Raw genomic sequence first — 15,223 nt, 5'->3', positions numbered from 1 at the left:
GGAAGAAAATAAGGAAGAAAAGAGGAAGAAAAGAAGGAAGAAAAGAAGGAAGAAAAGAAGGAAGAAAAGAAGGAAGAAAAGAAGGAAGAAAAGAAAGAGGAGGAGAAGAAGTAATCAATTAAACCAAGAATTATTCACCCCCCCTCTCTTCCTCCTCCTTCTTGCCTTGAGTTATAAGCTTAATTATTCTAAACAGAGCTAAATACATACTGTAATAAGTTTTTGAGAGAGGAGCTTTGCCCATGAAAAAGAACCCTCCTAGAATCTATATATCTCAAGAACCCATGTACAAAAGTGGAGCTTTGAATTGCACAAGGAAATAGTTTGCTTGCTTGTTTTTCATACCATGTCTTCACTTGCTGAATTGTAGCACTTGGTTACTGGCTAGAGCCAGGCAGAAGGGTTTCTCTCTCTTTATATTATCCTATTATTTTAGCGCTTTTGGATGCTAATCCTATGCATCATTTTAACAACCTTCCTTTGATATTAGCAATGTTGATTAAGCTAATGTAATTTGGGATCTTCTTTTTACATGTAATTTAGGAAATCTCGCTGGTTTTGTGTAATGGAGGACAAAGTTCGGTCAAACGAGCTTCCTCTTCCTATTAGTTAAAGGGTCATTGTCCATCCAAAATACATTCTCCACTGCATGTGCCATTAAGATTCCTTCACCGGAAAAAAGTAAACAGAAGGACAGGCAAATTGCATCATTCTTTCTTTCAAAGATTACGAGGGAGAATGCAAGAGAGTGACATCAATGAGGTCACCTTACCATGAACAATTCGTGGATGGGTTCGAAGATCTAAAAAAAAGAAAGATGAGATAAGGAAAGCATGAAACAGTTGATGCACCGAGATACCATGTGCTGGATTCATGAAATGGAAATTTATGGCACCAAATCTAGAGCCATTTTCATTATCAAATTAAAAAGGAAGAACAGAATCTGTTTTTGTCTTGCTAGGCTCCTAATTATAATGTTTAGTGGGCTGGTTCGTCATTCAGCACGCTAGTTGACAAGAAACAATGCTTAGGACTTTAAAATTAGGTAGGCACAGAAAACCTTGGCCAGCTAGATTTTGAAAGCCTCAACACACAAAAGTACCTGCTAATTCCAGATTCCTGATCTCATCTTGTAACATCACAGCAGAAACTATGTGAAGGAAGGCAATGATACCCGTATAGAATTGCTAGGATATACAAGTCGGAGCGGTTTAGAATCAAGTCGTAGCCTCGTAAGAGTTTTGACAGGCCTGTTCTGCCCCGTTTAATTTCAATGATGTCAAAGATATCAAAAACTACCTAGATATAATACTAACAGGGGATAAAGGAATCAAACACATCCTCCACAATTATTGAGCACCATGATCTGGCCTGTTTTGTCTTGCTATGCAAATCATTTTCACGTTCTCAACTGGCTACGGCATGCTCTTTGAGAAATGATGACAATACGAGCAGCCCAGAAACATAATTGTCATTTGGGCTGCTGCCAAAACTCTTACACGTCAGCATGGCTGGAACTTGGTTAATGATCAGTACAATGGTAAACTCCGATAGTCTGCCAAATTGGCCCAGCAGATGGACTAGCTTTACACGGAAGAACAAAATCGTGAAGCGCAGCTGGTCTGTTGCAACTTGTGGACAGTGGTGACAAAAATCTCAAAAGAAATAATTAGTGCCGTGTTCCAAAAGCAATCCAATGCAGGAAAATTGCGGCAAGTTTTCTTGATGTCTCCATCTTTCAGTGTAGCTCACAAATATGAAGTTCTCAATCAGATGTCACGCTCATACAACTGGAACATGGCCGAAGGTTATCATGGGATAGTCGCACAGAGGCACAGTGAACAAATAGCAGAATAGAAGTTCCAAGAATAACAGTATAAAAGGTATTTGGCCTTCAAAGGAAAATTCTTGAGGTTAGGAGAGAAGAATTTTCATACATGGAATTGTCACCATCTTTTGATAATTTAAGAATTGCTCTTACCAAGAAACCTCAATTCTCGTCATATGCACCAACCACATTTTTCTTTCTTGAATCAACTTTCTTCCCATAGACCGCATTGAAGTTTAAAGTTCAGTATTTTTGCAGTTCCATTCTCCAATTCCAAAAGTCACTGTTCTTTTCACAAAAAGATCTTAATTCCAGTAAACATTGACAAGGATTTACATTGCTCCTGATGTGCCACTGTTGTGAGCGCCGTCACTAGATATGAGCAACTGGTCCATGGGCACCTTAATACGGCAAGGTTATTAGCAGCACTGACATTGAAACAACTGCTGCCACAATTACATTATTTTTCTCTACCAATCCATTACCCCCACCTGCGTAACCAGTGGCACACCTGCATCACCAACTTCAATGGCACGGCCACAGCCTTCACTTTTTACCCTCATCTAACCCTATTCCACGACACCTACTCAGAATCCTCCCTTGAAACACCAAACTCCTGAAATCTTAACCTCAAAATAACCAAAATGCTAACACTTGGAATTCTCAATTACCGATCACAAACTAAATGCGGAAAAGAATTACACATCGATCCATAAACAATATAACTTCTGAGATGAAGGTTCAAAATATAAACTTTCAAACATTCAAGTAAATAAAGGGTAAAGTAATTTAATACAAAACTGGAAAGTCACAGTAGTTTACAGAACACTAAACCCATAGATATTGAAAGTCACTAATCAACCCAGGTTTTTTTTTTTTCTTTTTCAACTCAAAGCAGTTTAAATCCACTAGGTTCCAGGTCAACCTACTAGCCAGTCTGATTAGCATCCAATCTTATTCTTTAAAACTTCCAAGATCCATATTCTTATGGTGTTTCCTCATTACAAAGGCCATTTTCAACTTCCACTTACAAAATGATCAATGATTGAGATAATGATATCAGTTTCAAAAGATAGCTTGAGTGCCAAAAGAAATTATCATCCCAGCTCCTGGTAGAAATGAGGGTTAACAAAAAAATCATGTAGCATCATCATAATGGTAGGATGCACATAAATGAATTGAAAACTTAGAAATCATTATATCAATACTACTAGAACACAGCAACTTTCAGATAGGCAGAAGCATCACAAGAAGCTGATGATCCAGAGAAGTTTTTCAAAAACTTCACGTAAGAAATATAAAGGAAAACCAAGCCTTCTATTCTATCTCAAGAGTAAATGAGACCAGGGAGAAAAGATATGCATACTTTACCCTACTAATTTCCATGAAAAATAATACTGGAATCAGGTACAAGGCATCAATTGAGCTGAATCATTGAGAATGCTCCCATGAAGTTACAATTGAAAATTAAATAAGGTACAACATGTACCATCGCATCATCTCTTATATCTTTTGATCTTTGTCACTAGATGGCTGTATTGGCTTTTCTCTATCATCTGCTTTATCACTTCATGAGCTTCCGAAAGCTTTCCAGCATTCCGCAAATTTCTTACCAAGGTTCTGTACACATGAAAATTAGGATTGCAGCCTCTGGATTCCATTTCTTTGAGCATGGAACATGCTTCCTCAAACTTCCCAGCCATACAAAGCCCACGAATCATAGAATTATATGTAAATACATTTGGTAATTGGCCATTGACTATCATGTCTTCAAACATTTCTTGTGCCTTTTCAAGCTCACCATTCATTATATATCCTGTGATCATTACTGTGTAACAGACAACATCTGGTATGCATCCAGCTTTTATCATTTCATCAAAAAAATACTGGCAGCCAAGTAAATTTCCAGCCCGACCCAGTCCATCTATCAACGTAGTGTAATGAAGAGCAGTAGGATCAATACTCGCTTCCTTCATAGCATTCAAGAGATCAAGTGCAGCAACTGGATTGTTTGTCTTTCCATAAACATGTAGAAGGATGTTATAGGTGTGAAAATCTGGAAAAATTCCACAACTAAGCATTTCATCAAGTAATCTATGAAACTCAGGTGCCTTCCCCAACCTACATTTTGCATACAAAATAACATTATAAGTAAGAACATCCGGGGAATGACGCTCCTCCAACATATGCTGATATACCCACTCAATCAACTTGTACTGACGCAGAACCAGTAGTGAATGCAGAATCGCATTGTAGGAGTTCTTGTAAGGCCTAAAATTGAATGTTTTTGACCTAATGAACCTTTCCACAACATTCATAGCCAAACCAGCCTCACCGCAAGTACAAATTAATATATTAAATGTCTGTGCTGTAGTGTGAAACCCCTTCTCAACCATCTCATCAGCTAGTTTCCACATCGCCCTAAACTCCTCACACTCTGCAAATATCTTCATTAACAAATGGTATGAATTACCCGTGTGCTTGTAATTTCCCTGCTGATCAGACCACATGAAAAACTTAAACCCCAATTTCGCACACCTGGTTTTGTTCTCCTCATTTATGTTCCTCAAAATTCCAGTAAAAACTTCTCTCACAAGAAGCCACGAAACCTTTATCTCTAACTCACTTAAAGCCCTTTTCGCATCAAATCCAGGGCCATCTCGTCTTAGAATATCAAGAACTCTGTCAGCATCAATCCTTGTGCACTCAACATAACTACGCCTAACTGAGAAATGTTCCTCCTCAACACAACTTTCACTCTGAAAAGAATCAAAATCTGAACATTTATACATTCTCTTCAAGGGTTCTTCAACATATTGAAACCCATTATCATTATTATCACCACCATCAAAACTATAATCACATAACCTCCTCGAAATGGAAGGAAAGCACAAAAATTTATGAACTACCCTCATACCAAATAAAGCTGCAGAGTTCATTGTTTGACCTTATTAGACCCATTATCTCACCAGCTTTACAATACTCAACAAATCCAAGAAACCAACCAAAAGATTGAAACTTTCCACCTCATAGAGCTTGAAACTTTTTCGACAATAAAATTGAGAAATACCCATCAAACAGAAACAACTCAATTGAACGAAATAAGGGTTTTACCTTTACAGCAAATGCTCATTGAACAGAGGAACTGCAAGGCAAATTCAAGCGAGATGGCCCCAAAAAAGACATTAGAGAATGAGAAAAAGCTGGGGACTCACCTGATTCTAACCTATTTGTTGAAAAGATTAAGCATAAGTCTTTTGAGGTGCTTACAGCCCTTCCACCTGGTTCTAACCTATTTGTTGAAAAGATTAAGCATAAGGTGCTTACAGCCCTTCAGCAGGGTGTTTATATTTATATTTTTGTAAAAGGAAGGGAAAGGACTGCAGTGAACAAAATAAAAACCCCAAATGCGAGGGGATTAAGCCCTGCAATCAAAAGTTTTTCGTAGAAAAACATGTCACTTCAAGAAAATAACCACGTAAGTGGACTTGGAGTTTAGACTGGTTGGTGTTTGAGTGTAAGGCCAAGGCCCAAGACAGGTATGGCACTATAGAAAGGGGAACTCACTGTTAGAGGCCCAATGGTCCAAATTTACAATATATGTATCCAAAAGCAGTGGTATAATTGAAGCTAGAGAGAACCCTAATATTATATACGCAGGGCCTAGGCGATCTCTGTCTCATTTCTCACCATTATATTTATAAAAACTGATTTAATAGACTGTTTGTTTTTTATTTTGAAAACGTTTTTTAAAAAATTATTTTATTTATTTTAATTTAAATTCATATTTTTTTAATATTCTTAAATTATTTTGGTATGTTAATTTAAAAAATATTTTTTAAATATATTTCTAAGCAAAAAATACTCTAAAAATAATTATAATTATATTTTTAGATACTTTAAATATTGATTTATATTAAAGCTTGAATCGTATACTAGGAAAATTAACCAGGTTAATTTTAAATAATATATTTATTAAAAAGATCAAAATAATATATTATTTTTTAAAAAATAAATAAATAAATAAATTACAATTCAAGTTTTAACAAGTTCAACCTAGATCTATAAAGTCACTAATTAACTTAATTTCTTTTTTTTCAACTTAAATCATTTTAAATTTTGAGTTAGTTTGAGTTGTATATCTTTACATTTTGATCGTAATTTATATTTTTTAAAGATTATTTTTGTGAATCCTTAATCATATCATCATCACATTTCCTCGAACCCACATAATAGATGCACTCCGAATAAGTCCAATGTGTCAAAGAGTTAAATCATCAGGAACTTGCAGCGCACTCAAAGCAGCTTCAATTTTATGCTTTTAGGAACAAGGACCTCACAGCATCAAAGAAATGCGTAACTTTTTAGAATTTCTTATCAAGAATATTACTTGATCCATCCATTTATTTCCTTCCTAATATTTCTGATTTATTCAAGCAAATCACAACTATCACCATCACACCAAACTTTCACCGTTTGGATGCTCAAATTTGAACATAATATTAATACCACAGAGGAACTGCTTCTGCACTCTCTTGCTTGAATACAATTGGAAGTGATGATGATAGTGATGATCACTATTAAAACAAACACAATCACTCTGAAAATTCAACAAGCTCAAGTCACTGATTCCTCGAGTCTCTTCTCCCTCCACTGGCACAAGTAGAAAAAAACCCTTTGACTCCAGCTTGGTAAAACAGCAAAAGACATACCAGCATAGCCAATCAGAAATACTATGTGAGTGATGCAATGAATTTTCAGAATTTACTTAAAACTGATCAGGTTTCAAATTCAATTCAAGACAGGAAGGATTGCCTGAATTGGAGGAACCAGATGGCTTCTGCTGAGATGAACAGGACTCTTTACCTTTAACAAAGAATCACTAGCACCTTTTAGCTCATCAATCATAGCCTTGTAAATTAATCACAGAATCAGAATCCACCTTTCACCAGAAGCCTCTTACATGAACTTCTTTACTGGACTTCCTCCTATCCCATCACTTTGTCCATTGATGAAAATCCAAGCTCAAATCCCGTTTTCTTCATCCTCGCAATTTGAGTAATCTGTGTTACTTTGATTGGTTAATATAGAATTACACTTAAAAAATTGAATTTTTTCCCTTTTTTTCTCAAAAGATTAAAAAATTTATAATATATATTTAAGAAAATATATAACATGATGGACCAAAGCAGATCTTGAGAGTTAGATAACATGGAATTCCATAGTGTCCACGACAATTTATATATCCATGCAGTGCCATTACAATTTCATTACAGTTCCATCCACACAACACTTAAGGAAAACACCTTTTCATAATTAGTAGAAAAACCAGCTATGTTAAAAACACACAAGTCTATCTTAGTAGACATTGCTTGCTCCTCAGTTTCTCGACTCCTGAAGTCTCCTATCCCCTATTTCTTCTCCACTAGCATAAGTAGAAGAAAGCCCTTGAGTAACTGCTAACAAAACAATCAATTAAAGTCAGTTTTCTAATTCTTTCCTAAAAACTCAATTTTCAAATTCAAATCAAGACCATGATTAATCTCTACCTGCATTGGAGTAACTATGCTGCTGAGATGCCCTGGACCCTTCACCTTTGACAAACAAAGAACCAACAGTACCTTTAAGCTTATCAACCAGAGTTTTATCAGGAATATGCACAGAGCCTAAATGGAACCTTTCACCAGAATGCTCTCCTGGACCACTACTCTCTAACCTCCTCTTCACCTCCTCCGACTCTGTCACTGCCTCAGCCTTCCCCTTGTTCAAAGTCTCTGAAATAACTTCAGAGAGCGCCTTGTCTTCTTCTCCAGGACTCAACTTCTCCACGAAATAGTCTCACTGACACCCCTTTATCTTTCCCTTTAATCATGTTGTCTGCTTCATTGCTGGTGTTGGTGCTAGTGTTAGTATTGCCATGGACTTTTGTTCCATCCACACAACACTTAAGGAAAACAACTTTTCATAATTAGTGGAAAAACCAGCTATGTTAAAAACAGTCTATCTTAGTAGACATTGCTTGCTCCTCAGTTTCTCGACTCCTGAAGTCTCCTATCCCCTATTTCTTCTCCACTAGCATAAGTAGAAGAAAGCCCTTGAGTAACTGCTAACAAAACAATCAATTAAAGTCAGTTTTCTAATTCTTTCCTAAAAACTCAATTTTCAAATTCAAATCAAGACCATGATTAATCTCTACCTGCATTGGAGTTACTAAGGGGATGCTGCTGAGATGCCCTGGACCCTTCACCTTTGACAAACAAAGAACCAACAGCACCTTTAAGCTTATCAACCAGAGTTTTATCAGGAATATGCACAGAGCCTGAATCCACCCTTTCACCAGAATGCTCTTCTGGACTACTACTCTCTAACCTCCTCTTCACCTCCTCCGACTCTGTCACTGCCTCAGCCTTCCCCTTGTTCAAAGTCTCTGAAATAACTTCAGAGAGCGCCTTGTCTTCTTCTCCAGGACTCAACTTCTCCACGAAATAGTCTCACTGACACCCCTTTATCTTTCCCTTTAATCATGTTGTCTGCTTCATTGCTGGTGTTGGTGCTAGTGTTAGTATTGCCATGGACTTTTGACATCACAGTACTGCCTAAACCAACAAGTTTTTCACACTGGAGTGAATTTCTCTGTCACAGTTGCAGCGATTTTCTTTCCATATTCCACTGACGATGCTGGCAGCATTTTGTCCTTCATGTGCCACTTCATGTTCTTGAATATTATCGTCTCTCTCTATATATCCAAACTCGGAAGCTATGACATTTGTGGCAGATCTTTCTTTATCAGCAATTGCAGAAGTCGCAGAGTAGGTTTTTCCAGTGTTGCTGCTCTGGTTTGATGGTTTCTCAGCAATGGTACCTCGTGGTTGCTCCTTGATTTTCGAGGTGTCAATGGACTCTGAACCTGATTCTGGGTTCTCTTTGGGGTTATTGGAAATTGGGGGAGTTGGTTCTGCAGAAAATTGGTCATGGCTCCCAGTGGGAAACATAGAGGGCTGAGCATCACGCGGTCTGACAGATGAGTCCTTCTTTTCTCCTTGTTTCGATTCATCATAGATATTCATTTTTTCAAAAGACTGAAGCATTGAGTTTTTCCAGCCTCTTTCCCTCCTGCAAAATGCAATAATTAGCCCCTCTGAAAGACAAAAAAATTTCCCAAACATCAATGCCAAAAAGGCCTTGTTGGCATGCAAACATTGAACAGAACTTGCCAGAACCAGTTGGATCAGTGACCTAGTCTGATAATTAGAAGGAGCATTATCCACAAGTCTATCCTTTGGGGCGTGAGGATCCTCCTCCAACCCTACTGGTGCTTCCAAATTAACTTCAGGTTGCCCTCGAATCCTCTCTTGTTCGTGAACAAAACCTTTAACGGTATCAGCAGGCGAATTAACTGGGGCATGAGGTACTTCTTTAATAGCAGTTGTCCTTTCGAGAAGAACTTTTGGGGGTGCTAACTCATCTTCCTCTTGTCCAAGAACAGAGCTCGTTATGGGATCAGTGCCTGAATGTTCTTCTTGCATTGTTGTTGGACCTCCATAATATGTCCTACGGTCACTTAACCCTCCCCCTTGTCCATGGGCTGAGTTTCTAAGAGAAGCAGAACTATAGGCTGCAGTTTTATTCACTTTTTCGGTGGACCTCCATAATATGTCCTACGGTCACTTAACCCTCCCCCTTGTCCATGGGCTGAGTTTCTAAGAGAAGCAGAACTATAGGCTGCTGTTTTATTCACTTTTTCCTTCAATTTCTTGGCTTTATCCTTCACTTTCTTCAACACTGACTTCTTATCATGGCGATGCTCATCTTCACCCTCTAGCGCCAACATTTCACAGTACATAAAACTTAACAAAAACATAAACCACGCTTCAATAAAATAGGAAATTAAGTAAATAAGGTTCTTACCAGGATGCAGTCCAACATTCTTGGGACCATGTTCATGGTCATGAACACCGAGTGTGCGTGCCATTAGTGGCTCCATAGCGAAAGCAGAAATTGCCAGAGATTAGACCGAAAACAATTTTCTATCAGTCAGTTACTTTCTCGACAGAAAAAGATAACCATCCAGGGAATAAAAAAATGGAATAATTTTGTAGAGGGACCAAGACAAGAACATCTTGCAGTTGCCCCACTTGCATGGAGGTGGGTTTGAAGGGCATTCGACACGTGTAAGCATGATATCTCCATTTCCTGACACGTACCAGAGCTGCTTGTACACGCGGTGGCAATGCCGGAGAGAGTGGTCGACGGGAGTGGGTAAACTTTATCAAAAAAATCACAAGGGTCTATTGAATATCATCAAATTGTATGGACTTACAGGGAGAGGACCAAAGTTGATTCCACTAGTGGATGATATCAAGTTTTACCCTCCAGTATATCAAAGAAATAAAGTCCGTTGTGTCTGTAGTGTACTCCAGTGATGTGTCGTCGGCTTTTGGTTTGGAAAGAAACACAGACCCTTGTTGAAATTTGAAGAGAGAAGGACAAAATAATTCGTGATCGACCAAAAAACAAAAGGACGCCGTTGCCGGGGATCGAACCCGGGTCACCCGCGTGACAGGCGGGAATACTCACCACTATACTACAACGACCTTGTTGGAATGGGAATAATTAATGTATTATTTAACTATATAAAAATGTTCAAAACTTGCTTTGACGGTGAAGGATAAATATTAGTTATAAGTGATCGAATATTGTTATTCTTATAGGGTAATCACATGATATTTCTTGAGTTGATGACGAGTCGGATCTCTTAAACGACTGGCACGGGTTAAACATTACACTGAAAACCCTCCTAGAAGGATGCTTCTACACGGAGTTGCAGGAAATTCCACCGGGTTTCCATTTAAAGAAGAGAGATCACATTGCAGTGGAAGTGGAACGCCCCTTTCTAAGGCAATCCACCCTGCCACTCCACAACCACGTTTTCCCTGGACTGTAGTGTTTCTTAACGGGGTAAGGGAAAAGAGAAGGTAGCTGCAGCAATTCCTTCCACCCCTTGCACATGATACATCTACTCCACATTTTTGGTGTTCAGGAAATATATCAAAGGCTACTGATAGAAGAAGTCCGTCTATACTTGAATTTCTCAAGTGCCATGGTGGGAGCACTCCTAGAAAAGTACATGAGTAGAAGCAGCAGAAAGAAGCATAAATTTGTTAAGTTCATCCCGGTATGAAAGAACTCTAGCCTTTCTAATTCCAACATGGACTTACAGTGATAAGAGATCAACACAGGTATGATATGGGAACCCTCATGTGTGAGAAATTTTGTTGTGTTAAATTGTCATCACAATAAGATACTTCATCAACTACATGGTTTATATTTTGCAATGGATGATAGTGGAAGCCAGACTAGGCTGGTCTGGACTGATGGAAGTGCCCACCACCATCTGAGCAAAAAGTTCAGGAGAAATTGAGGGGAAAGAATTGTTCTGAAAGCTATAGATATCTGGGGTTGTGTTGATAAAGCTATAGTTTTGTACTTGAACATCTGTACCAATTCTGTACTTTTCTTCTAAATCTTGTAACAATGCCATTTTTTCCTGCGCATGATATGATATTGCAATATCTTAACCTCTACATTCTGCAAAAATGCCATTATTTTTTTGATGAACATAGCTATGATAGGTAAACTTCTTTTAACACAGTCAACTTAGATATTATTATCACACCCATGGTTGTATCAAACACCAAGTTTCAGCAAATTTGCATAGCCGAGAGTCTTGGTGTATAATTGGATTGCTTGAACACATTCGGAGCTGTGCAGCAAGCACTATAATGTGAAAAGGTATCAGTGAACATAAATATGCTGCCATTGTTTAACTTTAAATTCTAGACAGTGATGTCTGAAATTTGGTATCTCTTTTTATATATCTCACTTTCAGTCTTGTAGTTTCTCAATATAACCACGTTTCAGCTTAGGCACTAATACTTCAACTATATAGCCTACATGAACATCACAAATAAGGAGTACACAAAATCCGCATAAAGCAAAGGAGCATGTAATTACTATGTTTTTAGTGAAAGATCTACTCCTTTCTGAACTTTTGTCCTGCTTCTAGAGCACCTCTAGCTCAACTCCCATTACAACGTGCATAATGTTGAACAGAACAACAGTCTTGCTCGTCAGAGGCTCACTTTAGCAGATGCTTCTTCACTCACGCTTCATTTCTTTGTCTGACATCCATGTCTGAAAGAGTAAGAATGCTAGCTTTTCTTACCATTCTTGAGGTTTCGTACAGTCATGACAAGCTGTTGCCTTTCACCTTCTACTTCTGCAAATTTGAGGCTGATCTCTGAGTATCTCTCTTGCATTTCTTTTAGCTCAAATTCCATACATTTGTTCTTTTCTTTTAGCTGAGCCATTTCTGTCAACAGTTCAGTTAGATTACCCTCATCCATTGGGTGGAAAGTGCCCACTACTAGTTCTTCCTTTGAGCAAGTTCTTGCTTTTCTGTCAAAACAAATATCGAAGAATGAAACCAATTTCAGTGATGATTATGATCATAAACTAAAACATATTTGGATGCACAATGAGGCGCTTAGATTTTTCAGTGTTGGAAATTAATTACACAAGAAAAAGGTGGTGGGTCTATGAAAAGGCACAATAATCAGGATGTAAACAAGAACTTGAAATTTTACCTTTCAATACCCTTTCTTCCTTTCATCTGCATTTCATCGTCCATTGGAGTCAAGTTCTTTTCATCTGAAAAAGAGAGCTTCTCCATTACACTAGTATTTCCATGTTCCTTCTTTTGCAGTTCACCCTTTAATTTGATTACTTGTTGCTGCAGTTTTTCTCTCTCCCATTCTTCTTCGGACAGGCTATGTTTTAACGCAATCTGCTGATCTCTGAGGCTTTGAAGTTGCGATGAAAGGTTCTTGATCATTGCCTCTTTTTCATCCTTTAACGACCTCACAATGACTAATTCTTGCCTTGTGTTTTCTGCTTCCTTCTTTGCATATGCAATTTTTTCCTCTATTTCCTCTCTCTCTCTTTTCCATCTTTCTGTTAGTATATTTGTTTCTTCACAAGATGTCTTCAATTTCTCTGTTTCATCTCTTAAGTTCACCTTTTCCTGCTCAGAGATGTCATTCTTCTCTTTTCTGAGTGTCTCTATCTCCTTTTTCAGCATTTGAATTTCAACTTGGAAAGCCTCTTGCATTTCTCCTCCTTGCTTCAGTTGGTTGGAAGCATCTTCTAATTCCACTGACATATGCTCTACATGTTTTGTCTTCAAATCTAGTTGCATTGATAGTTCTTCCATTTTTACTCCCTTCTGGTCCATCACCAGTGCAAGCTCTTCGTTAGCTTTCCGAAGATTGTCTTCCAGAATTCTGTTCTGTGCTCGGAGTTCATCAGCTTCTGATATTGATTTCTTTGTCAGCTTCTCATTCTCATCAAACTTGCCTGCCATTTCCACAGAAAGTTTTCTGAATTCCTCCTGAATCCGCTCTGCTGTAACAGCATTTTTCCACCTTGTCTTCCTCAAGGCCTCTTCTGCACGGATAGCTCTCTGTTCCTGCTCAATTTTGGCATGTGTCATGGCATCAAGGTCATTTTCAAATCCTTGTGCCTGTTTTTCCAGTTCTTTCCCCAACCCTTTGACCTGAATTTCCAGTTCATTGATGGAAACCAAAGATTCTGAGAATTCTTGTGTTTGCGTCTTCAATCTTTCCTCTAATCTCTGTACCTGTGATTCAAGTTCTTTAATGGTAGCCAAAGATTCTGACGATTTGTGTTCTTGTATCTTGCTCTGCTCTAACTTGGAAGATACATCATAGTTTTCCTGCTTTAGATTCTCAAAGTCCTGTGTGAGTTGTTCGATATAATTCTCCAGTTTTTCTCTATTTTCTCTGTGGACCTCAATTTCATCAGATAGGTCTATGACCCTTTGCTTCAGCAGACATAATTCATCATCTTCCCTAGCCTTTTCTTCCGGAGCAAGCACTGCATGCTGATCCGTGCCCTCTTTCATGCTGCATTTGCATTTTTTCTCCTGAGCCTCCTCTAGCTTGCTGGACAGACAAGATATTTCCCTTTTTTTTTCCTCCAGCATTTCATCAAGGTCTCCCACAGCAAGAATCAACTCAGAATTTGAATCTTGTGTTTTCTGGAGTTGCAACTTAAGATTGGTGTTCAAATCCTTTTGATGACTAAGCTCTCGCCTGATTTCTTCTAGCTGAGCCAAAGAATCCTCGTACTCGGCTCGCAATTGATTCAGGGATTCTCCTTCAACAGATTTTCTTGAAGACTTGAGCTGCTCACATTCTGTTTTGAGCTCATCTCTTTCCTCTTCAAGTTCCTTAACCTGTATTGATAAATCCTGCCCCCTTCTACTCTCTTTGGTAATCTGTTTCCGAAGAGTCTGTAATTCCAATTCTGATAATTCTGACTGCCTCATTAGACTAGATAATTCACTTTTCAGTCTTCCAATGGTTTCATCTGAACCTTCTTGAAACTCTCTTGCAAGGCTCTGTTCAGGGCTGTTTGTTGAGCCAACTAAACTTCCATCTGACCTTGAACCCATTGACCAATCTGTGCTTGTTCTACGATGCAAGCGGTTTTTTGTTGTGATGCCATCGACTGCACCCTTTGGAGGCATTGAGTCTTGTCTGAGAACTGATTTGAAGCTAGAATTGCCCCCAACAGATGATCTGAAGCTGCTTTCTTGTTCAGAATTCTGTGATAAAAGAATGTTCAAGTCCCTGTCCTGTGACATTTATCAAGGAATATTTCAGTTATAACCTTGAATAACACAGCCCATCCATTTTCAAGATTTGCCAAAAAGGAACTTGTTCAGTTCAGCCCTTCCTGGACTGTATTGAAACAGAATATCAACGTAGATAATTCTAGGCCTTACTTCAGTAAAACTTTCATCATTTTCATCTGTATGGTCATTGCTCTGCCGGCTTTTCAAGCTTCGGTCTTGAGAAAGTACAGGATCTCCATTGTCTCCAATTTTTCTGAGATTACAAAGTCCGTTTCGTAAATTAGTAGAGAGGAGATTGGAAAAACTTAAATTAGAAGCTAAAACGCAAGTAAAAAAGATAAATAAATGCAAATTGTGAATTGTTAATGCTTTTGTTCACCTTGGATCAACATCTCCCTGCATCTTCTGAATAGTCACCTGTTTCAAAATTACTTGATATATGAGGAAACAATGATCATATCGAAATGGCATGGTCTATTTACATTTTGAAAACAGACATTGTTCTAGGAGTAAATCAAACATAGGGATAGAGTCAAATCATGAGAATTACAAGAATGAGGAAACAATGATCATATCGAAATGGCGTGGTCTATTTACATTTTGAAGACAGACATTGCTCTAGGAGTGAATCAAACATAGGGATAGAGTCAAATCAAGAGAATTACAAGAGCGTGTGT

The 15,223-nt window shown here is 38.2% G+C and overlaps 3 protein-coding genes, 1 non-coding gene and 1 pseudogene across 4 annotated transcripts in view; 1 reads left to right on the top strand and 4 right to left on the bottom strand.

The window, feature by feature from the left end:
- LOC105142715 (uncharacterized) overlaps nucleotides 1-1,857 on the top strand; it is a 2,773-nt gene extending 916 nt beyond the window's left edge. The window contains exon 4 of the mRNA XM_011050477.1: nucleotides 1,743-1,857. Coding sequence (XP_011048779.1) covers nucleotides 1,743-1,857 — 115 coding nt within the window. The remainder of the gene's footprint in view (nucleotides 1-1,742) is intronic.
- Nucleotides 1,858-3,126: 1,269 nt separating this feature from the next.
- LOC105142670 (pentatricopeptide repeat-containing protein At1g55630-like) lies at nucleotides 3,127-5,100 on the bottom strand. The gene has a single exon (XM_011050415.1). The coding sequence runs from the start codon at nucleotides 4,765-4,767 to the stop codon at nucleotides 3,325-3,327; it is 1,443 nt and encodes a 480-aa protein (XP_011048717.1). The 5' UTR covers nucleotides 4,768-5,100; the 3' UTR covers nucleotides 3,127-3,324.
- A 2,335-nt stretch (nucleotides 5,101-7,435) lies between these two features.
- On the bottom strand, nucleotides 7,436-10,410 carry LOC105142714 (low-temperature-induced 65 kDa protein-like; annotated as a pseudogene).
- On the bottom strand, nucleotides 10,351-10,422 carry TRNAD-GUC (transfer RNA aspartic acid (anticodon GUC)). The gene has a single exon. It is a non-coding gene; the product is annotated as a tRNA-Asp (tRNA).
- Nucleotides 10,423-11,675: 1,253 nt separating this feature from the next.
- On the bottom strand, nucleotides 11,676-15,037 carry LOC105142669 (A-kinase anchor protein 9-like). The gene is made up of 4 exons (XM_011050414.1): nucleotides 14,926-15,037; nucleotides 14,697-14,799; nucleotides 12,475-14,546; nucleotides 11,676-12,286 (listed from the first exon to the last, which is right to left on the bottom strand). The coding sequence occupies exons 1-4, from the start codon at nucleotides 15,015-15,017 to the stop codon at nucleotides 12,040-12,042; spliced, it is 2,514 nt and encodes an 837-aa protein (XP_011048716.1). The 5' UTR covers nucleotides 15,018-15,037; the 3' UTR covers nucleotides 11,676-12,039.
- Nucleotides 15,038-15,223: the final 186 nt, after the last annotated feature.

The sequence above is a fragment of the Populus euphratica genome, unplaced genomic scaffold (genome assembly GCF_000495115.2).
Source record: "Populus euphratica unplaced genomic scaffold, PopEup_1.0 scaffold148.1, whole genome shotgun sequence".
NCBI lineage: Eukaryota > Viridiplantae > Streptophyta > Magnoliopsida > Malpighiales > Salicaceae > Populus > Populus euphratica.
The sequence above is the reverse complement of the archived record's forward strand: the minus strand, read 5'-3'. Positions and strand labels throughout refer to the sequence as shown.

Coding starts and splice junctions, on each gene's coding strand:
- LOC105142670 (XM_011050415.1), bottom strand. CDS start 4,767: ATGAACTCTGCAGCTTTATTTGGTATGAGGGTAGTTCATAAATTTTTG.
- LOC105142669 (XM_011050414.1), bottom strand. CDS start 15,017: ATGCCATTTCGATATGATCATTGTTTCCTCATATATCAAGTAATTTTG. Junction 14,800..14,925: donor CAGGGAGATGTTGATCCAAG/GTGAACAAAAGC, acceptor TTGTAATCTCAG/AAAAATTGGAGACAATGGAG. Junction 14,547..14,696: donor ATGATGAAAGTTTTACTGAA/GTAAGGCCTAGA, acceptor TAAATGTCACAG/GACAGGGACTTGAACATTCT.